Source organism: Ursus americanus, chromosome 32 (assembly GCF_024610735.1).
Source record: "Ursus americanus isolate L20-20 chromosome 32, mUrsAme1.1.p, whole genome shotgun sequence".
In the NCBI taxonomy this organism is placed as follows: domain Eukaryota; kingdom Metazoa; phylum Chordata; class Mammalia; order Carnivora; family Ursidae; genus Ursus; species Ursus americanus.
Genome location: NC_142158.1, coordinates 3,898,109 through 3,921,230, shown reverse-complemented (window position 1 = coordinate 3,921,230; position 23,122 = coordinate 3,898,109). Strand labels below are relative to the sequence as shown.

The 23,122-nt window shown below is 45.0% G+C and overlaps 1 protein-coding gene across 7 annotated transcripts in view; it reads right to left on the bottom strand.

Annotated features, from left to right (window-relative positions):
* The window catches only part of RIPOR2 (RHO family interacting cell polarization regulator 2), a 214,151-nt gene that overhangs the window by 49,471 nt on the left and 141,558 nt on the right, over nt 1–23,122 (bottom strand). For 6 of the 7 annotated variants that reach the window (XM_045800496.2, XM_045800502.2, XM_045800494.2 and 3 more), the window contains exons 2-5: nt 4,810–4,936; nt 3,115–3,270; nt 2,283–2,361; nt 799–822 (exon numbers count right to left, since the gene is read on the bottom strand). In XM_045800496.2, coding sequence (XP_045656452.2) covers nt 799–822; nt 2,283–2,361; nt 3,115–3,270; nt 4,810–4,936 — 386 coding nt within the window. Of the gene's footprint in view, nt 1–798; nt 823–2,282; nt 2,362–3,114; nt 3,271–4,809; nt 4,937–8,236; nt 8,371–23,122 lie in introns of all 7 variants that reach the window. The other variant, XM_045800497.2, reaches the window with a different exon arrangement.

Here is a 23,122-nt window from a genome sequence, read left to right as displayed (position 1 = left end):
CCTGTTGGGTGCACTTCTAATCCTTCACAGTAACGTACTTTATCATCTCAGAGGTGCACTCACCCCCTAAAGTTTAGGGTCCCTGAAACTGGGGTGCACTGTGAAACCACTGTCTGTACGTGCTCAGAGATAACCATGGTGGTTCATGTGTCCTCTCTTCGTTTGACTTATAAATATTGTTATTACACGCATTAAATTTAATTACCCTTTCAAATGTCTTCAAAAGACATTACACCATGATTCAGCATTAAAATTATGTATATACGGAATGGCATGCGAATGGAGCAGCAGCATATATGAATAAATTAAAACAAAACCTACATTTAAAAGAAGCCTACAAGATTTTTGTCACGAACTATGAAATACAAATTTTAAGTGAATAGAGAAAACCGTGCCAGGGTTTACATGGAATCACTTTTTTCCCCTTAGGGACATATAAAATAATGCTGTGTTTTCCAGTCAAAAAGGTCTTCAATTTGATGAAATATGGTAGTCAATTAGAGACAACATAGGTAAGGACCTTCAATACCTGGGAAGTTCTTGAACTCATCAGCATATGGAGAAACTCTATGACCAGGTGGTGCTTTTACGGACATGACCTTGAAGATGTTATTGGAGCTACAGATCATGGTACTATTCATGCCCCTCATTAGATAAAAGAATGACATGTACTAGGCTTAGAAAAATCATCAGTCCTTGGAGATCTGGCTATACCTAAAGAGGAAATCGCGAACCTCTCTGCAAACATGCACTGTTTTATTTTTCCGCAATACTCCCCCCCACAGAATGATAACTTACCTTGTCTAGGTCATACAGCACACCCTAAAATAAAAAAGGAGTGTCTGGATTAAAACATGTTTATTCAAAACCATTACTGATATCAACAGAGGGATTTAGTTTGCATTTCTGCATTACCAGGGAAGAAATGATCGCTCCTGCAAAGTTCCACTGGGTTGTTTGAAACAGCAGTAAGAGTACTTTTAGGATATTTATTTATCCTCCATAACTCCAGAATTCCACCCCAATCTCTCTGCACCCAAGAGTCTCACTTGCTTTCAGCTCTCCTCTCTTACATCCTGAGGGGCACATAAATTCACATTAGCTTTTAAATAAGGAAAATAAGTTAACATGCAGTGGAGCAGGGATAGATGTGTTAAAAGAACACTTGCCTTCCCATTTAAACATTTAAAACTGGTGTTTAAGGAGCGTCCTGGAGGGCAGTGACAGGCTTTTCACAAATCGTTTTTGAAGCAAGTTCATTTCCTGTGTGCTCATAATATCACAGTGTAATCGGCCCACTATCCCCACAGCCCCCATCATGGAACACCAGGTCCTGGCAGGAGCTCCGGCATCCATTCACCATTGTTCTCCAAGGAGAAAGGTTTGTGCCCCGAGGATGGTCAAGGGCATTCCAAAGTGCGGAAGGCCATGCCACAAGAGTCATTCCCCATAGAGATGGGGCAGTTCCTACTCTAACATCATCAGGATATAAAATCTTTAACTTCTATAAAGCTTTTAACCTCTGAGCCTTCGAAAAGGGCACCACTACACATCTTAGCATATCTCCGAAAACAGAAGAAGACAGCAGCTATTAACATGCGGCTCTACCTCCCAGTGCATATGGAGACTTTTTCTGGGCTTGCCGACGCCTTGAAAGATTAAGGTGTAAGGTCATTTTGAACTGAACAAAATCATTTAAAATAGTGTATAGGTGAGAAGCTCCTCTTCAACCAGACAAGTCCTCACAAATTCACTAGAATGGAGGACACCTGTGAGCCAACAGACATAAGGACATGTGATGGAACGGGCTCAGGGCTCCTCCCAACTTCTCATAACAGGTGCATTTGGATCCCCTGGCCCTCACTGACGTCACCGACCTATACTATTTTGTTAGTAGCTCTGGGTTCCAAATTCAGTACTAACAAAATGCTAGGAGAACCCCAACTTTTCATTTCCTTTTATGATTTGGAGGGGGGACATGGGAGGGGTCATAGTTGCTGCTTAGTATTTTTTTCCTCATTATAAAGTGTATCCACATAAACATGCTTGGAAAATACTGACAAGTATTAAGAATAAAGCATTAAGAAGAAATTCAACCTCATTCTCAAATACGCATCAGGAAGCAGATAGACTCTGCCCCTTGGATCTGCTTGTCTTAAGGGTTCTTCCTCGTCCCCGTGCCCTTCCCCGGCTCCCCATCCCCATCCAGTAGGGAAAAAAAAAAGACACTTAGCCCAAAAAAGGAATACAGTGTTAAATCCTAATGATGGGATGGTACCTACCAGGCGAGAGTTTCTTCTCATATCTTTTAACTGAGCTGTCAGCTTGTCCAGCTCTGTCTGGTGAACCTCCAGATATTCACTGCAAAACAACAGGAAACATACTCGTGAATTCTGTGCCTATCAAGGGGCATCTGATGCTGACCTTGTCCTTCTGAAGGGGACGAGAAATCTGAGCCCTGCTCTGGGGAGGGCAGAGTCAGTAGGGAAGAGGCTGTGTATTGCCCAATCTCTCAACTCTCCGAAAGCTCCAGGACATGCTTCTGATACCATCCAGATGGTCAAAAAGGAGAGCCCCTGTGAGTCTGCAAGTCCAAAAAAGAAAAAGCAGTGGGGAGGGAATGCACAAAACAGGGATAGAATCTGTCCTGGGTCCAGGCTCCCAGAGTTCTGTCTAGTTAAATACAACACCGATTCTAGAGGTCTCCCCACACACCAGGGAGATTTTATTCTGGACCAACAGTCCGTATAATAATAGAATAGAATATATGTAATATAGAATATAATAACTTGGGAAGGTTTCAGAATCCTTCCTCGGCGATCACTCAAAGGAGCTGTCTGTCCACCACGGTTTGTGAGAAATCCAGCACTGCCGAGTTAAACACGTCACCAGCTCGGGGCCCCTTCAATGTTACGGATGTGACGTGGAAACCCCACATATTTCACATGTTTGAGACTCATCTAAGGCTTCCTTGATTACAGCGCAAGAATAAAATGTCAGCTACAGAAACAGACATTTTAAAATGATTTCTTAAAACCTTCTGCGTGCCCCTCCTTCCCCCTGAGGATTTTAGAAAGGAAAAATGTTCTAGGGCGTTCGTGTCGGTGTTCTTACTCAAGTCCGTTTTTCAAGGCTCTGACGACCTCTTCCACCCTCTGGGGCTGAGGCTCTTTGGGAGGGCTGTTGTTTTTATGTCCTAAATTGTGCATTTTCTTCAGTTTGGCCTGAGGCTTCTTGACAGCAGAGGGATTTTCGATGAAAGAGTTACATCTGTGCAAAGGAAAAAGAAATTGTGAGTCTCGGCATCCAAAAGGATCTAGCAAAGAAATGCCCTTTTAATCATCTTGTGTTCGTATTCGTGTCTTTTGGGGAAGGTGCCGGTCCCCGAGAGCTGAATAACCTGAGCCATCCTACATGTGGTTTATCGGGAGATTTGCCATTAGATTTGTGACCTGCTGCAATCTGGAACGTCCGCAGGGCAGTGGCTCCCCAGGGTCAGGTCAGGGGCTCTGAGAGAAGACATAGCATGCCACCGAAACCTTACAGAAAGCCAAGACAAGTGCTTCCGAGGAAACAAGGAGGCAGAAGCGTATGATCCAATGAAAAAAACAGGCGTGCTAGGCAACGGCAGGCACAAGCGTCCACTGAACTCGACTAGGATGTGTGTGAACAGTTTCTGGATAAAGGGCCACTCCAGACGGCGCTAAAGAAAGGCACGTGTAGCTGACCCGATGGCTTTTTGTAAGCCTTCTTTTTCTGGAGTACGTTATCTTTCGGTAGAACACAAACCTCAGCGTCTCCGTCAGTGGCAGGGAGGCCACCTGCAGGCGAAGACGGACACCTGTGATAACTGGACCCCAACCACGGATCTGATTAGGAGACTGAGAGGCCGGAACCTCACGGACCCGGCTGTCAAAGGGAAAGCCGTGACCTCCGCGCCTAGCAGGTGCCTGCCCTGTGCCTCCCAGGTTAGGTACTCTTTTCCTCGGCATAACCATCTGTGCCAAGGGGGACAGGGCAGGTCAGAGCTCACAGACCCCTCAGAGCCCAAGAGCTCTGTCGTGTCAGAAAAACTGAAGACAAACTTCTTCCCTGTTACCTACTATGTCATGACCTGTGTGTTCCTTCTTGAGTTCCCCTAAGTCCTGTTTTAGATGAAGGGAGATTCCGGAGAAACCGGAAGACTAACTTTCTCGAGCCTGTGTCTGAAGGCTTCTGCTTCCCCGAGTCGCTCTGCAGAGGCGGTCCTTACCCACTGCATAACTTCACAGCAAACACAGTCCCCCCCAGTCTGGATGCGGTGGGAAATGTGCGGCCCGAAGGGGTGGGGGTGGGGAGAGCTAGGCACACAGACCGCTGGCTGATCCCAAATCTTCAGCTCTCTGCTTGGCAAGAAGAATGCTAAATGACAGAAAAGGAACTACGGCACTTAATTTTTGGTACATCTTTTCCATGAAAGAGATTAAAATAATGTTCACGTGTGCGTGTGTATGTGTGTGCGTGTGTATGTGTGTGTGCATGTGTGCGCGCACGTGTGTGCGTGTATGCGTGCGCGTGTGTGCATGTGTGTGCATGTGTGTGCGTGCGCGTGTATGTGTGTGCGTGTGTGCGTATGTGTGTGCATGTGCGTGCATGTGCGCGTGTGTATGTGTGTGCACGTGTGTATGCGTGTGCATGTGTATGCGTGTGCGTGTGTGCGTGTGCGTGCATATGTGTTTTCACAAGGCTGCACGCTCGCAGAGCCTTTTCAGGGCATGAGCTCATGTCCTCCTGGAGTTGCGTCCCGGGACAGAACCACACACGACTTGCCTGGACCGTCTCTCCTGAAGGCCGCTGAACCCCGCAAAAGACTGGCTTCTGATGATCCCATTGGGTCCCCCAGGCGAGAAGGACTGAGATCCTACCAACATGATTTCTGGGAGTCTGGCTGGTAGTCCTGGAAGACAGTGGAAAGATTAGGGCAAATTACAGGCAGGTCCAGACAGAAAAAAACCACCATGCTTGTCAACAATGACAAAGGTGAGGTGAGGTGAGTCACGAGACCATTAGATGTTTGTAAGTCTTCTTCCCTCCGACCTGTTCTTTTCAAGCCAAAGGGTTCAGCTCTCAGGTGAAGAAAAAAAAAGATACCCATCTACTGAGACAGAAATAAATAGAAATTGTACACAATTATCAGTCATTTTAGGTTTCTTTTCAGGGATTTTTTTTTTTTTTAGACAAGGTTCAAACACGTGCACTTTGGAATGTTCACCTCTGTTCAACAACAAAACAACAGCAGAAACACACAACTAGGCCAAGTCAAAGTGTCAGCCAGGTCCCGCATCACGTTCAAAACACAGTCCGATCTCAGGAGAATTCAACACCGAGAAGTCAGATGGCTGAAAACAGTAGGTTTCTTTAGAGATGAATTTACGTCAACGTGTTCTCCTTTTCTCTACCCTTAAGTCTATTTGGAAAGATAGGATCGTGCCACTATCGTAGCGGCTGGAAAGGCGACGAGCAAAGAGAGCGCTCCCGCAAGTGTTGATCGCCTAGGCGATTAGGAAAGAACACGGGAGCAGAGGGACAAAGTGAGGGGGGAGGCCGCAGGAAGCACGCGCCCCATTTCGGTCGCCTGCTTGGCTCTTGTCGAGACTCCCTGAGAAGGACTAAGACGCGTTGTCCAAACACAGCTTCGGCGGGACGCAAGCCCAAGGTCGGTTCCCCCAAAGGACGGGCCTGAGCTGTCAGGTAGCTCTTTTCCCCTCGGCAGGCGCAGTGGAAGCACGTACCATTGTGTTGGCAGGGACCCTCGCCCGGAGAGGGGGCGGCCGAGGAGCGGGCTCCCGGGAGAAGGGGAGGCAGCTACTGTCCAGACCGAGACTTCCACGGCGGGCAGACACCAAATTGGCCTGTGTGAGCGGCGTCAACCACTGTCCTCAAAAGACCCAGCCAGCAAGCAAGAACAGCTAAGAGACCAGCGACAGAAGATCTCTGTCTACCCAGACGTGATGGGAGATAGGATAGGATGATGGGATGTGAAGGAAGAGCCACCCCACCAGGCCTTACTCAACGCGCTATTCCAGGCAGCTCAGCAAAGGAAAAAGGTTGCACTGAGCTGCTTCCCCAGACAGAGGACAGACAGGCCCCTCCCCCATACTGCGGCTTCCCTCCCCTCCCCCTCCCTCCCTCTCCAGGAGAGAGCAGCTCTGGGGTTTGCAGGCATGTTTGCAGTGCACAGGTCCTGACTCACTCGCAATGGGCCTACAAGAGGCAGCAAGCCTGCGCTTTGACCTGGATGGGACAAGAGTCCCACCCCTTCCATTCCAGCCTTGGAGGGGTGGGGGGGGTAGTTTAAGTTCTGCAGGCATTCTTTAGAATTTTCAAACTGATAAAGTGGAAGTGTGTGTGTGCAGTAAAGTTCATATCTGGTGCACCAATGGTAGGACGAAAAGCAGGACTTAATGAGGTCCTCCTAAGTGCCCTTGGCTGCTTACGAGGAGGTCCGTCCCCTTCTCAGGGGCATAAAGCAGGCCTGTGTGACCTTTGTCTCTACAGGCAAACTTGTAATGAACATCAAGAAGACATCATAGTTTGTGTTATTTCTGTACTCATAGTTTTATAATTAAAAACGCACCTTAAGGTCTAAATTTGGCAAAACATTTTTAAAGTAGGTGCCATGCCCAGCATGGAGCCCAGTATGGGCTCGAACTCATGACCATGAGATCAAGACCTGAGCAGAGAGTCAGATGCTCAACCGACAGAGCCACCCAGGTTTCCCAAAATTCATCAGATTTTGTTAGTATTGTATCTTATTTTGTAAATTAGTCTTCAGTAGACCTATTGTTGCACTATGGAGTTCTTTGACCACAGGAAAAAAATGAAAGCATTTAAAATATTTTAACAGCATGATTGTCTTGTACTTCCTAGCAATTTTTAAGCCAAAGAGATTTTTTTTCTCTTATCCATTGAATTGGTAGTTTCCACCATGGGCACCTGGTTCCCCCACCCAGGCATTCAGTTTAACTAATGCCACGTGCCACGTGGGTATCCAGATTTTGAAAATGTCCTCAGGTGATTCTTAGGCTCAGCAAAGAAAAGGAAAAAAAGGTGATATTGGCTGAAATTCAACATTTTTAAAAAATTTTAAGACTTCATTTAAAATAATCGCCACAATTCCTCAAATCCAACTTCTAAAAAGTACTATTCAGTTTTAAATAAGCCTCTCTTTGAAAAGTTTAACTGTCTTGTTAAATGAATTAAACAGTGAGAGAGTAAAACATATGAACCGGATGGTAGAATAATTTACCTTCTTCCTCAGTTCAGTGACAGATAAGGAAGGGTCTTGAGCATAAAACAAATGTTTGCCCAGGATTATCAGAGTGCAAAATGCTTCAGGATGGGTAAAAACCTCAGAAGCTTCTCACCACAGTTGTAGGTTGAACGGATAACCTGTAGGAACGAGCCTTTCTGGTCTTAGAAATGATCATTATCAGGAAAGAATCTGGCCGAGAGCTGGTTTGGGCGGAGATCTCTATCCTGCGGGTCTCTTCTCCTGAAGGCTGACCAACTGCCCCAGGACGGTCATGAAACAAGTGTGAGCAGCGCCCACACACAGGCAGGCTCGCGGAGGAAGGGAGTAGGTTGGGGTGGGGTAGACGGAGGAGGAGGTCTCAGGAACGAGAGTATACACACACGCTCCCCGTCCACACCCCTACCTCTGAAGCAGGGCTAGTTCTTCTCGACTCGTCTTCCTGCTCCCCCCGCCCCTCCCCACTTTCAAGTTATCCCCCAGATGCTCCGTTATCACCTTTCTGGTGACCCCACTCCCACCTCAGGGCCCGCTGAGTTGGCTACGTCTGCAGGCTCCTCCCTGGCTTCCTAGAAATCCCACGGATGCAATGTTCCCAGCGTCCAGCCAAACCACCCCCAGAACGACACCACACCTTTTCAAGGCTTTAAGGACTTAAAACCAGTCATCTCCACCAGAGCAATTTACGTCTTAACGGCAGATGCTCCTTTGGCCTAAAAGCCTTAACTTAAAAAAAAAAAAAGGACCACAGTAGAACTGCTGTATCGTTGCCACTGGGGGTATACATCGGTACCCAAAGTTTGGAGGGCAACTTGGCAGTATCTGCTGGAGGAGTAAGACATCCAGATCCTTTCACGCATCACGTCTCCTCTTTGGTATGTCCTGCAGACAAAGACTCAGGTTCACGGAGGGGCATCTACGGGGTGCTCACGACAGGCAACGTACCAGTGGAAAAATGGAAAGGACATGAATGTTCATCTTTACAGCAACGGTCAGTGCATTGTGGCAAAACCATGGGATAGGGTACTCCGCGGCAGTTTAAAATCAATAGGCCCACACAGCAAGATCGCCAGGACAAACTGCAGAACAAAACAGAGTGTGATGCCAGGAGTGTTAAAAACAGAACCAAATCACGCACGTGGAATAGAAAAGTTCTGAAAGTGTCCACAAGACAGTCTACGGAGCAGGGGGACTGAGGGGTAGTCAGGCATATTTTAATGGTTGCATTCATTTTCATAAAAGAAATATATTTATGTAGTATTTGTATGATGCAAAATTCTTTTTTTTGTTTTTAGATTTTATTTATTTATTTATTTGAGGTAGAGAGGGAAAGAGAGAGCATGAGAAGGGGATGGGGCAGAGGGAGACGGAGAAACAGACTCCCGGCTAAGCACAGAGCCCGACACAGGGCTCAATCCCAGGACCCTGAGATCATGACCTGAGCCAAAGGCAGATGCTTAACCGACTGAGCCACCCAGGTGCCCCATGACGCAAAATTCTTTGTTGGAATTGCAGACATTTGGAGCTGCCCCGAGTTAGGACTGGAGGGAAAGGAACATCACACAAAAGAGTATATATGGTGGGACAGATGGCAATGAGACTTATCCTGGGGGCCACTTCATAATGTGGAAAAACAGTGACTTGCTGTGATATACACCTGAGATTAAGAGGATATTGCATGTCAATGACACCTCAATTTAAAAAAAGGACAAAAAAAGAACCTATCTGGTAAGTGTTGGGTAACAAGTCTATTTATACTGTTGTGTATATTTATAAAGCTCGTAAAGGAGAAATACCATTTCTAAGAAATAATGTGTTTGGTGTCACAAATTCTCATTACACCAGAAAATTCCGATTCCCCCAGTGAAGTCCTTATCATGAGTTCTCAGCGTTGTACCAACATCTTTATTTTCATCGGCCAACTTGTAGAGGCGGGACAGTGCTTAGCATGCACTGGACCCACGGCGTCAGGCCACGGCTCTCCAAATACCGTATCTAGTAACCAAGAAATGCCACACAAAGCAACAAATGCTTCGTTGGATGCTGTTCCTTAAAACTGCTGGGGCTTCGAGAATGTCTGCAGTCCCTAAATTATTGAGTCCTTGCCTCGGCTTCCTGACAAGGCCAGCAGCAGCATTCCTTTGGACGTGTCACATCCCAGAAAGGCTCCAAGCCTTAGGCCACTGGTCAAGCTGTGGGTTTGCGCCTCACTTTGCTTCGTCCCAAGAGGCCCAGCTTTTGTCCCAGGCAGCCACCCCACCTGCCATTCCCCAACCCATGGGAAGGAGGGAACTCCTCTGGAAAGAATCCCAAGCACCTTGACTTAAAGAAGCCCTCCTGTTCAGCACTGAGCCTCTTGGAAAAGCAGCCAGAAAGCCACAGCTGTTTCTCTTCTTGACTGTTTATACAATGAATCCCGTGGCTTCCTCCTCTCCTGTGCTGGGATCCAAGCACAGACCAGGGGCTTTTGACGTGAAAATGAGTATGGGATTTCACACGTCAGCACACGGGGATACAGGTGCACTGGGCCTTGCTGGGTGCTAGGGACCGCCAGCCCCTGATGGAAAGTCCTTGAGTTTGTTCAAATTAGAAGGTAGCTCTTCAAATCAGCAGGCAGTTTTTGGAGAAGAGCTCAAAGATTAGAGATGGCCAGGTCTGGGGAAGGGGCTGAGGCAGATAAAAAGAGGCCAGGAGATCAAGAACTGCCCCCCTCCCTCCACCAGGTCTCCTGCCCTGTTTAGACCGGAAATAGGATGTGCAAATCTGAGTGCAATTCGGGGGGGCGGGGAATAGCCAGCTATCCGGAGAACTCGGCAATCGGCTGACTCTCGAGAAGAAATGAATGGAAGATAGAAATCGCCCCTGGAGAGTTGCTCGCAGGGTGGGCGATGAAGAGATTTTATCACTCAGCAGGGCCCTACATCGCAGCTCATGCTAACACTCTCAGCAGAAGTCATAAAAGAGGAAGAAAAACCTTTGAGAAGTTCAGTCCTGGTGACAGGTCTACGTTCCGTTGTATTTTTATGAGCTGGCATTCTGGCTTCTATGTTCTCGTGAGTTCGATTAGCTTGAGATGCAAGCCTCTCTCCCCAAATTGGAACCATTCCTCTTGGGGACCCATGAGGTTAGTTATGCGAAGGTAAGGATCCTGACAGCCCAGTTACAGGCTGACCTCCTTTCAACACCTGTCAGGCAAGAGTCTCCAAGCTGACTCGTTCGGAGAGGTCACGTTGGAGGCGTGGGTTAACCTGAAAGGGACAGGACAGACCGTCTCGTCCGCTAGAAGGAATGTGAAGATGATCATTAGAATTAAGTATGCTGAGTTCGTCTATACAAATAAGAACTATTGGGTTATTTTTTTCCCAAGCATAAAAGCATTCTGTTGTACCAGGAAAATACAAAAGAAGTGAAAAGAAGGCAGGGCAGAGAGGGTGAGAGAGAACCAACCCGCCTCCATCACCCGAGGACAACCACCAGTAGAATTTCGGCGTATTTTGTATTCCTCAAGTCTCTCCTTTCATTTAAAGCATAAAGATTTTGAACATAATCCATGCTAAATTTTGTATCCTGCTTATTTTTATCAGATTCTTTTTATAGGGTCACGTCGAGGGGTTTATAAATGAGCTTTTCTCTTAAACTATCTTTAAAAGGCCACATATTGCATGGAGCACCGAGTATTATACGCAAACAATGAATCATGGAACACTACATCAAAAACTAATCATGTACTGTATGGTGACTAACATAATAAAATAAAACAAAACAAAAAAAATAAATAAAAGGGTACGTAGGTCTACTCCAGAGTTCATGTGCTTCTTCGGATAGTAAAAGGAAATCCAACCAGTCTATATGATACATGCTTTTTATATCTGATTTTAAGATGTGGCCAAAGGCAAAGGGGACCCCTGTAAGGATGACACTAGGGTTTCTCTTTGGGAAATGAGGGCACAATTAGCATTAGCTCACGCGTGAGTTCCGGGACACAAAACATGACATTAAAATGCAACACAATGGCTGTGTCATTGCTTCAACCCTTGAAGAGAAAGGTTTTTAGGGTGTTCTCCCCTTTTTATTTAACCAAATCTTCTGATTAAGAACACACACAGGTAGGGGCACCTGGGTGGCACAGCGGTTAAGCATCTGCCTTCAGCTCAGGGCGTGATCCCGGCGTTATGGGATCGAGCCCCACATCAGGCTCCTCTGCTATGAGCCTGCTTCTTCCTCTCCCACTCCCCCTGCTTGTGTTCCCTCTCTCGCTAGCTGTCTCTATCTCTGTCAAATAAATAAATAAAATCTTTAAAAAAAAAACACACACACACACAGGTAATCCTGGAAGATTCCCATTGATGATAGGAAATACGCGACATCTGTGATTTCTGAGTGACGATGGTACGGGTATCTCCGTTCTCACCAAAGCATTTCTCATGAGAGGAGAGGGTCTACTTAAAAACCAGTGGTCGCCACAGTTGCAAAGCTATGCCCTTTCCAGAAGTTAGACTGAGACCAGTCCTCTGAGAGAGGACGATGACCTTGTAGGTCAGGTGGCAGGTTGCTGGGCCAACAGGCTGGCAAAAGTAACAAACGCTATAATCAATTGCAGTGTTTGCCTGGTGCCAAGGATGGGAGCAGCGCAGAGGCAGGAGCGACCACTGGGGGGCCGTGGGGTCATGCTAAAACTGTATACTCTGGTCATGGTTGGACAACTGGACACATTTCCTAAGACCCAAACTGTACCCACAGGATGAGTGAATTTTATGGTATGTGAATTCTACATCAATAAAGCTATTAAAAAATCACGGTCAAATTTTAGAAAAAGTCATCATTCCTTTTGCAAGAGGAAGTGCCAAGAAATGAGGCCTTGAAAGGGAAAGGCTGAATCAATGCACAGCCACCTGAGAGCTGATGGTGTCATGATTTGCTCCTGAGGCCGTGTAGGAGGCTGCGGGCCGCTCCCCCACCCCTGCGCCTTCTGAGTCATTTCTGCGTGCCTGATTTGTGCTCCTCTGCTCCGCTTCTTAGCAATGCCATCCTGTTTATGCTCCCCCACATCTTGGTCAAGAGCAGAAGTATAATTCAGTTGTCTGAAAGAGGCATGTGGGCCAGATGTAAATAGCCTGCTATGCTAAATGATTATTTAAGATGAATCCTAAAAATAGGTGTCTGCTTATTACATGGTTGCAAGGTACCTATTACAGAAGTTGACTAATCTTTAAAAAAAAAAAGTAGATATATTTAAGTCATTGGCTATCTTTTGTAATGTACTGCAAAAGATAAACTAAGTCAATGCTAATATTTGCTTCTTGGCTGCCAACACGGTTAACCAAATAATAAATGCATGCATGACACACGACGCTGACTAAGACAAGTGACCTGGATGGATACAAAAATCTATAGAACAACCCAGCATAGCCTCACTCCTCAGCAAGAGATGGAAGAACCAACATGGCCTCTTGGGCGAGTCGCAGACTTGCTGGATCTCCAATCTGGTGTTCGTAGAATGAGAGTAGCATTTCCTCCCCATTTTAACAGACAAGCCTTATAAGGTTCAACTGAGATCAATGCATCATTCAGTCTTACAGTTACAAGGCTACTTGGACATCTCCTAAACCTGACTTCTCGTCATCCCTGCAGATGGTAGGACGTCTGCCTGAAAACATACATAAAATCAAGGAGTGCTTTCTAAAAGGTAAAATGCTTGAGAAACACAAAGATTGTGATAATAAAGACTTAGGTTCAATTAACTTGGGAGAAACAGAAAGAAATTCATCCTCAGAATCTCTGGAAACTTATGGTAATGGTTTTCTAGGACTCCATCAATCGAGACGTAATTAAGTCTGTGGGGTTTGCTCAACACTGGCAGGCTGCTATTGTCCAAGGTCCAAAGAGAACCCAAATGGATCTCTGCTTTAACCAGCCTTAGTAATGTAATTGGAGAAGATATGGCTGTATATAAGCAGATGGGAGACGATTGGCGATGTGGGGAATAACAAGGAGTGGGACCCATTTCTCAGACTCCAGGAAAGCAGCAGGGCAGAGACGACACGAATCTGGGCTCAATCGGGGCTGGGTGGTTTATGGTTGTTTGAACTTCCACACATTACTTTTCTTTTCTTTTTTTTTTTTAATGATTTTTTATTATATTATGTTAGTCACCATACAGTACATCCCCGGTTTCCGATGTAAGGCTCGATGATTCATTAGTTGCGTATAACACCCAGTGCACCATGCAATACGTGCCCTCCTTACTACCCATCACCGGTCTGTCCCATTCCCCCACCCCCCTCCCCTCTGAGGCCCTCAGTTTGTTTCTCATAGTCCAAAGTCTCTCATGTTTCATTCCCCCTTCTGATTACCCCCCCTTTCTTTATCCCTTTCTTCCCCTACTGATCATTCTAGTTCTTATGTTCCATAGATGAGAGAAATCATATGATAGTTGTCTTTCTCTGCTTGACTTATTTCACTTAGCATTATCTCCTCCAGTGCCGTCCATGTTGCAGCAAATGTTGAGAACTCGTTCTGATAGCTGAGTAATATTCCATTGTATATATGGACCACAACTTCTTAATCCAGTCATCTGTTGCAGGGCATCTCGGCTCCTTCCACGATTTAGCTATTCACACATTACTTTTCTGAACCCCAGTCTCCTTGTTTATATAAAGGACAAACGCTTGGAGGGTTCTTGTGATGTGCCAATGAGCGAACATACACAATGCCTGGTGTGTAGTAAACGCTTAAGGAGACGCACTGGTAATAATAATGTAAAATATAGAGCATCACTGCTGAGAACTCAGAGATGCAGGGACCCACTTGTATTATAACTATTTTCCTGAATATTTCATCTCTTCAACCAGGCTATAAACATCTCTCCATAGAGAGGAAGATCAGTGAGACAGGAGCCACCAGAAATTTCATAAAGAAGATGAAACCAGCTACCTCCTGAACGGGAATCATCTGGAGAGGTAAAAGTTATCGAAGCTGGAAACTAGCATCTTTCTGAAGACAGCAATTTTTAGATAATTAAAAAAAAACGCATTACTTTAAATACCGGTAAGGACTAAATACACGAATGCTTTGGAAGCCTAGTTCAAAAGTCAATTTAAAAAGAATATGTGATTTTGAAATAATTTCAGACTTACAGAAAAGTTGTAAAAAAGGTACAAAAAGCTCTCTTATATCCTTTGCCCAGATTCATTAGTTGTTGACGTCTGCCACACTTTACTTTGTCACCTCCCCATGTACACACACACACACACACACACACACACATTATTTCCTAAACCATTTGAGGGCAATTTGCATATACATATTTACATGTATCTTTGCTCTTTCCCATTGAGCAATTTGCAAATAGGATGCAAATTTACTTTTAAATACATCCATGTGTATTTCCAAAGAACACAGACATTCGCTCACATGGCCATAGTATGATTGTTACTATCAGGAAATCAAACATGAGCACAATACTATTATCTAATGTACAGACCTTACGCAAATTTCACCAACTGTCCCAATAACATACCGCACATCATCCCCCCACCCTCACGGCAGGAGCCCATTCAGGATTATGCACTATCTCTCTTGTCATGTGTCTTTAGTCTCCTCTAATCTGGGATAGTTCCTTGGCCTTTCTTTGTTTTTCATGATATTGACATGTTCATAGAGTACAGACCAGCTGTGTTCTAGAACGTTCCTTAGTTTGGGTTTGTCTGACATTTTCTCATAATTAGATTCAGCCTTTGCATTTTTGGCAGTGACGTCACATAAGTGATACTGTTGTCCTTTTAAGGAATTGCATCAGAAGACACATGGAGTCACGCGGTCCCATGACTGGTGACATTAACATTGATCATAGGTTGAGGTGTGGTTGGCCAGTTTCTCCCTCGGAAAGTTACTATTTTTGCCTCTGTAATTGATAAGTGGTTGGTAAGGAGGTACTTTGAGGCTACACAGATATCTCGTTACTCTGACTCAGGGGTTTTAGCATCCATTGATGGTTCTTGCCCAAATCAAGTATTACTACAATGGTGGCAGAATGGTACTCTTTGAACTCAATAATGTTTCTCTACTATAGGAAAGAAAAAGGAAAGAAAAGATTAAGGAAAACTTAATCTTTTTTATGTATATTTTTGTTCATTTCTTTATTGTCAGGATGGACTCATGGATTCTTATTCAATGGGTTTAACCCATTACTTTCACTGACACAAAAGCCAACGTTCACAGAGTCTTCTGAGCAGTTCATCCAGAGGGTCTTCCCTCATGAACAGCACAACTCTGCATCAATGGTGGGAACGCACAGATTCAGGGACCCCCTTGTATTATAATTATTTTATTGAATATCTCACCTCTTCAACCAAGCTATAAACTTCTGAGGGTAGGCACCACTTATCCACACCAACTTCTCTGATTCTTAGTACAGGGTAGGAGAGAAAAGCATTGGCTTTGGTGCCAGGCCGATCCAGGTTTCACCCAAGTCACCGGTCCCCTCTATGCTCCAGTTTTTCTCTATAAAATGATGACAATGATATCTAAGTCACCTCGGTTGTTGCAAGGAGAAAATGAGATAATGTATGTAAAAGGCTTGGTGTGAACTAATGGTTTCTCCTGTTAACTAGAACTTGTCCTTTGAAGATGCATCTGACTTTTCTCAATCAGGTGGAATGTATTAATGATAAAACCATATACATTTTACAAGTGAAGAGGCTTATAGAAATAAAGAAATTTGACATGACGGTTTCCTTCTTTCTCTTTTATCACTGCTCAAAGCAGTGACAGCAGAGCATGGTAAAGCTATTTTAAGGGTCTCGCTGACTCATTTAAAGAGTAAAGAAGAAATGTTAATAGCATGTCTCTTCGCTGGGACAGTCAGTTGCAAGAGCCTGTAGGTAACTGACACCGTTTCAGCCTTGGGAAAATGAAAACTCTGTCTCTTCTTCTATTCTGGTTGACGAAACAAACGCAGGGAGAGGCAGCTGGCCTCACGATAATTAGAAAAGAAACGATTCAGGACATAAAACTAGCTTCAATCTCAAGAGGGGCTGCGTGGATTTTGACTAATGTCAGAACTCATCCTGGAATGCAAAGTCGAGAGTACTCACAGACCTGCATCTGGCGCAAGCTACACAGCAAAACAAGACCAACTGTTCCCTGGTTCGAAGGAAAGTGCATTTTGCACTTCACTGGAGGCTGAAGCCATTAGCAATAGTAAGTCCATTCACCTGTATCTATATTCAAAACGCACGTATTATCAAAAGGGAAAAAAATCTCTTGGGAGCACTGTCCCCAAAGACAGCTTGGCTGATCCTACTGGGAGAAACATACTCCCACCACGAAGCCCCGCTTTCTCAACACCAGATTCAAAAACAACGCTCGGCTAGAGAAGAAGACGGCCCTGGGCCTGGCGCCGTCACCTGCTGCAGGCTTTCCCGCGGGCAGCCTGTGGACCCCTACGGCTGGGCCACTCACTTCCAGCTAACGGTGAGTGTTGCTTCTTTACTTCAAACAAGCATCAGCACGACACGGACATCTTCTACTGCTATTTGCTCTACAAAAATGACCAATTTTGTAAGCTCCTAGTTTTTATTGTTTCACTAGAACCGAGCTACATCTTTGGAAATCCCAAAGAGAAAGAAACCCCAAAACCCATGAACCTCTAGGAGAAGGTCCCCAGTAGTGTGCTGGGAAGCATACTTATGCACAATGTGCCTCTCCCCCTGCCCAGCACGGTGACGAACACCGATACTCACTAATGAGCATGAGACGTAGAGAGAGGAATAGTGCCTTATGCTCAAGCGACGTGGTATGTTTCATCTCAGAGAAAGGATAATTTATCTTTTTTCCCCCAAAGACTTTTTTATTTTTAAGGAACCTCAGCACTGAACGTGGGGCTCAAACTCACAACCCCAAGATCAAGAGTCGCATGCCCCCCTGACGGACGTGTCCCAAAAGGATAAATTCTCTTAAAGCTTTTCAGATAGGGCTTACGTAACCAAACTAAGACATATTATTGCATTTGAGCCATTCTTTTCTTTTTTTTTTTTTGCCATCTGAACAAGTAAACGGAATTGACGATTACATGATGGCAAATACAGCTAAAACCACGGACTCGAGCGAGGTGACGTGAAGCGATCACGGCCTCATCTGAACCAGCGATAGGAGGTTACAGCTAAGCTCCTGCAACATGAAGGGAACACAATGGACTGAAGGCGAAGGCAGTTCTTTCAAACTCGAGTTACATTCGTCATTTTAGTCCTGTTGTTATGACAACACTGTTAAAAGCAGCACTTCAAGCGCTTAGCATCCAGGCATCTCATTACAGACTCGAAAATGACACCGATGGGGTGCAGACCTGCTCCTGGGGGCTCCAGAGCGTCTGGTAATCATGCAGAAACCCAGTTCGTGTACCTGGACTCCTTCTGGGCTTGGGCCCCAGAGTCCCTACCTTAGCTCTTTTCTACCAACCGCGCCCCCCCAAAAAAACTAGTGAGGGCTCATCCAGAGGAGGGAAGCATATACAGAATTTATGTGGGAAGATATGCATTATTATTCAGTCTCTGTTCCTAGTTGCATATGTGAATAAGACACTCTTTCATGATCTCACATATATCATTTTCTTGGTTACAGCCTGTGTCATGGGGCTTTTACGAGTCTGTAAATGACAGTGCGTTTTGTTGTTGATGTTTTTAAGTTGGCTCCATGCTGGGCTTGAACTCGCGACCCTGACATCAAGACCTGGGCTGAGATCAAGAGCCAGACACTTAACCAACGGAGCCACCCAGGAGCCCCAGTAAAAATGTGTTCTGATGGCCCTGCAGTCGCTTACCGTTAGCTACTGAAGCAGTTCGCTTATCTAACTATACGTTTATAGAAAGACTTCTCATAGCACAGATTTATGATGAAAATTCATAATTGATAAAGGGATATTGGTGTTGGAGCGAACGTGTTACATGAATCAATTGCCCAACGATCAATCACACGACAGTCTGATGAAAGTGTAGAAATGCTCATTAGACTTTGTAATTTTTTTTAAGCAGGCTAACAAACAGAAAAATGTTTTTGCTAAGGACACAAGCTAGCTGGATATCGGCATTTTCCAGTCATTATGTATTAATAGGGAGAAACTGATCTGTCGTGTTGAATTCTCCCTGCCCCGAAGTACATTGCTCTGTTAATTTTAAACTGAGTCTCCCGAAATCTGCGGTGTTTTGTATGACGGTGTGTGAATTATTACTAAACAGAGTACAGCTGAAGTAAACCGTGCCGATGGATTCATTCTGGAAGAACTTGGTGTCACAAAGTTATTCTGGGAGTCTAGCGGAATTAGGCTGCGTATGAACGTGCCATCATCTGCCAGCAGCTTCAAAGTTGAGTGGCTTTTCAGATTTGTTCTCTGGACACATGTTCTCTGCATGGTAATTTTGGCAAATTAAACAGCTATAATAAGGACGGCGGTTTCATACTGGTCCTTGCTCCTGCATACCAAGAAGCTGGCCATGTGAATAACATCTGCTGAGTTATTTTTGGTTGCCAAAAACAAATAATTTATCATCAGAATGCAAAGCAGTTAGGTAGGGCCAGATTCTCAACAAAGCAGAATTATGTTCCTTTTTATGGTACACCAAGACTGGTTAGTAATTTCTTACTATCCTTTGCTTTGTCTAAAGGATTTGAAGCTGTAAAAACAGCAAGGAAGCAAAAAGCCCATTTAATCCTCAGCTTAAAGTACAGTTTAGTGCAAAGAAAGAACAAATGTTTATGGCTTCTTCCTGCCAAAGAAAGACCCACACCAAAGAACTGGATCCTTCCATTATGGTAAATTTCTAACACCCAGGACAAAAGAATATGTGACAGGCTTATTTGTATATGTGTGAAATGCCATATTACTTGGATTCTGAGCCCAAAAGGCACGGTCAGGATGCTTTCCCCTCTCAGGTGCCCACATGACTCCTACGACCACACTGAGGCTCATAAGTTAACTTCTGCTTTTAGTGATCAACGATCTCTTCTGCCCATTCACTGTCCTGAGTCAATTTACCTAGAGGGGGTCAGATCCATTTTTGTTTAAAAATATATTATTTGTTTATTTGAGAGAGAGAGTGCAAGAGGAGCAGAGGGGAGGGAGAGGGACAAGCAGACTCTGCACTGAGCTCAGAGCCCGACACAGGGCTCGATCCCAGGACCCTGAGATCATGATCTGAGCCAAAACCAAGAGTCAGACGCTTAACCACTGGAGCCACCCAGGTGCCCCAGATCCATTTTTATAGAGCAGGAAAATGAGGGGTCGGAAGACTTTTCCCAACACCCCCTGTCTCCCCTAATACACTCTCAACCACCCCCTCTCACCAGCTTGAAACCCTGTTCTCTGCTAGACCCTCCCTAAGATCACTCACAGAATTCACTCCATTCGCTGGGTCACACCAGAAGTGTGTGAAGAACTACTTTTAGTTTTCTGGGACTCAGATCTCACTCTGCAATGCTTGGCCTTCCTTTGGCCCCTGCCTTTTACAGCTTTTCCCTGGTTCACTGGTGAGAAAGTGGTTGTCACTCACTTTCATGGGTCCTTCCCCACTGTCTCCATCCTCCCCCTCCCATCAGCCTGGGCAATGTTCTCAACAGAGTGAGACCTGATGATTCTTTGGACAGCCAGGGAGAAACAAAACAGGGAACAGACTTCCCCTGGACCACTTCGCAGGGCCTCAGACTCCTTACTGAGCAAATAATTTCTTCAAGGAGGAAAGAGAAGGGGAAGGGCAACAAGAAACTCAATTGACACACCAGCCAGATGCAACGTGTGGATCCTATTTTGATCATGATGACAAACCAACAGAACAAAGGTCATATTTTAGGGGCATTTTAATATGAAGTAGATATTAATAAGAACTATTGCTAATTGTTTAGCTACGGCATGGAATAAGGATTATGTGAGAAAAATGTCCATACTTTTGAGACGCACACCAAAGGGTGTAGGAGTGAAACAACCTAAGGGCTAGATTTAAAATGCTTCGACCACAATAACAAAAGGGATAGATGAAGCCGGTGTAGCAAATTCTTGACAACTGTTGCAACTGGGTGATGGGTATTCAGGAATTTGTTAATCCATTTGCTCTATTAAGTCTATTTATTGAATATTTTAATAATTTATTGGGTGTCTACTAGCCCAGTGCTGGAAAAATAAGACAATCCCAAGTAGCATATGGGTATAGGACACTCAACCAGCATAGAGCAGGCAAGGATGACTTTGGAGACAGTAACGCTTAACCTTTGCCCTCCTTATGGGGCACTTCAGGATACAGTAAACGGAAGAATGGTGAAAGCAAGATGCACGCGATGCAGGATAATCCTTCAGTTGCTCAGATCCTAGTGCAGATAAAGATGAGGTCATCGAGAAGGGAAATTTGTCTATTTTCTCTGCAAAGAGAAGGAGATTTTGTTTGGCCTCTTAGGTTGGTGGGTCTACTCTATCCCACTTCAAAGCAAACAAGAAGTCTATAATTTGACCGCACTGGTGGTCAAATTAACTGGCTTTAGATTCCAAATCCACCTAATTTTCCACTGCACTCAGGCCACCATCTGTGTAAACACAGGCACTCCAAACCGGAACCATGTCTCTTGGGCCAACAGAAAGGGAGCTGTGTGGTCAGGGAGCCTCAGATTTTGCCTCTGCCCTCTGGCTTGTGGGGAGACGCTCGTGGGGGTGCCCTGAGACTTTCACCACCGACAAGGGGACAGGGAGGTCGAAGGCTGTCAGGACTTGCAGAAACAAATGCATACTTCAAACAAACTGGGACTGGGCATGGCACTGGGTATTAAGAGCCATGCGAAAAAAAAAAAAAAAAAAGAAACAATCTCCGTGTAGGGAAGGTAGGCATTCAAGCCAATGGACAGAGACCTTCTCCAGCATATGGCGCTTCCATCCAAAGAATGTAGTGGCAGGTGCCAAATAAAGAAGACTTCAGCATAGGTGACCCTTTGGAAATAAAAATAGAATGGTTCATCTTCTGGTGGCTAAGCATCTGTGTGTGTCTCTAACATCGCCTCTGGGCCTCGAAGAGGAGATTGGTAGTAACGTTTTAGGCTTGCAGATTCTTCTTTTCCCAATTGACAGCTACTATGTATCCCGACAGCAAGCCTGTCGGGTATGATCGCTATCATGATTCCTGCTGTGTAGGGAAGACAACTGACCACGTCCACAAGACTCCTGGAAGAACTGGAGCTACAGTCTGAGTGTCTACCTCCCAGATGTGCTCGTGTCTCCCAACTCCACTTCCCTTCAGCTGAGGAGGCAGAATTCCTCCCCTAGCTTTCTTTGCTTGTGTTTTAACGTGACTCCCCATCAGCCTGGAGTGGAGGGTCATTGGTGTTCAGAATGCCCCACAAATATTATCCATCGATAGTAAGCAGGTGCTCAGACGGCTCAGGAAGAACGGTTGATACTCGTCCATTACCCTCCTCGCATTGTATTTTGTTATTTTATAACCATTCCTACAATGAGGTGCTCATGATGGGTTAGCAACGCAGCATAACGATAATGACAGCATTTTGGTTTTTTCTAAGGTTTTATTTAGTTATTTGAGAGCGAGAGAGAGCTAGCATGAGCTAAGGGTTGCACAGGGAGAGGGAGAAGCAGACTCCCCGCTGAGGAGGGAGCCTGATGCGGGGCTCGATCCCAGGACCCTAGGATCATGACCTGAGCAGAAGGCAGACCCTTAACCGACTGAGCCACCCAGGCGCCCCATGAGAGCATTTTAGATTCAATGAAAATAAATGGGCAATCTTTGTCATTCAGGGGTAATGCCCTCCCTGTACCTTATACTCTTGTGATTAAATCCAGAAAATTATGACCACTGTTAGCAACTCAGTCATTGGGTTTATTTGAAAACATCGGCTACACTGAAATAAATATTTAACCTACATCCCAGCCTCTGGAACTTCCTATTGATATAACTATCAATAACCTCTAGAAAAAGCCGAATATATTGCAACGTCTAATTTAGAAGTTCCCAAACCTGGCTGCATATTAGAATCACCTGGAGAGCTTTCATTTATTATTATTATTATTATTATTATTATTATTATTATTATTATTATTATTATTATTTACTGGAGAGCTTTTTAAAAAATGCCACTATCTGAGCCTTATCCCCAGAGATTCGATTTAGCTGATCTGGGGTGAGGCCTGGGGATGGGTATTTTAAAAAAAATCTTCCCAGAATTTACATTTTCTCTAAGCACATGGTATGCAGCAACTGCTGATTATATCTCCCTTCCATTCTTTTAACATGTAAAAAATTCAGTCATTAATGGGTCTCTGGTCACCCGATTCCAATTCCACTCCAAAAAATATTTGAAAAAGGCATTGCAAGTCTTCGGCAGAAAAACAGGATATAATTGTATCTCTATTGAATGACATAAAAAGGGAATGGTTCTGAGAATCTTAGGATTTAAGAGAAAAGCTTCCATTCCTGCGAAGATTTAAAAGTAATGCCTTCTAAGGGGCGTATGGGTGGCTTGGTGGGTTGAGCATCTGACTCTTGATTTCGGCTCAGGTCATGATCACAGAGTCATGAGACCCCCCCTCCCAGCTCCCCCACCCCCATCGGGCTCTGAGCTCAGCGGGGAATCTGTTTGAGGCTTTCTCTTTCCTCTCCCTCTGGCCTTTCCCCCACCACGCACGTGTGTGCACGCACGTGCGTTCTCTCTCTCTCTAAAAAAAATGCAATGCCTTCTATCTCAGGGCTGTTGGGACGGAAGAACTCAGCCTGCCTGGGTTTGTGGCCTGCAAGACCACTTTACATGCGTAGCTTTGACAGGTTGCTTCGCCTCTCCAGGCCTCAG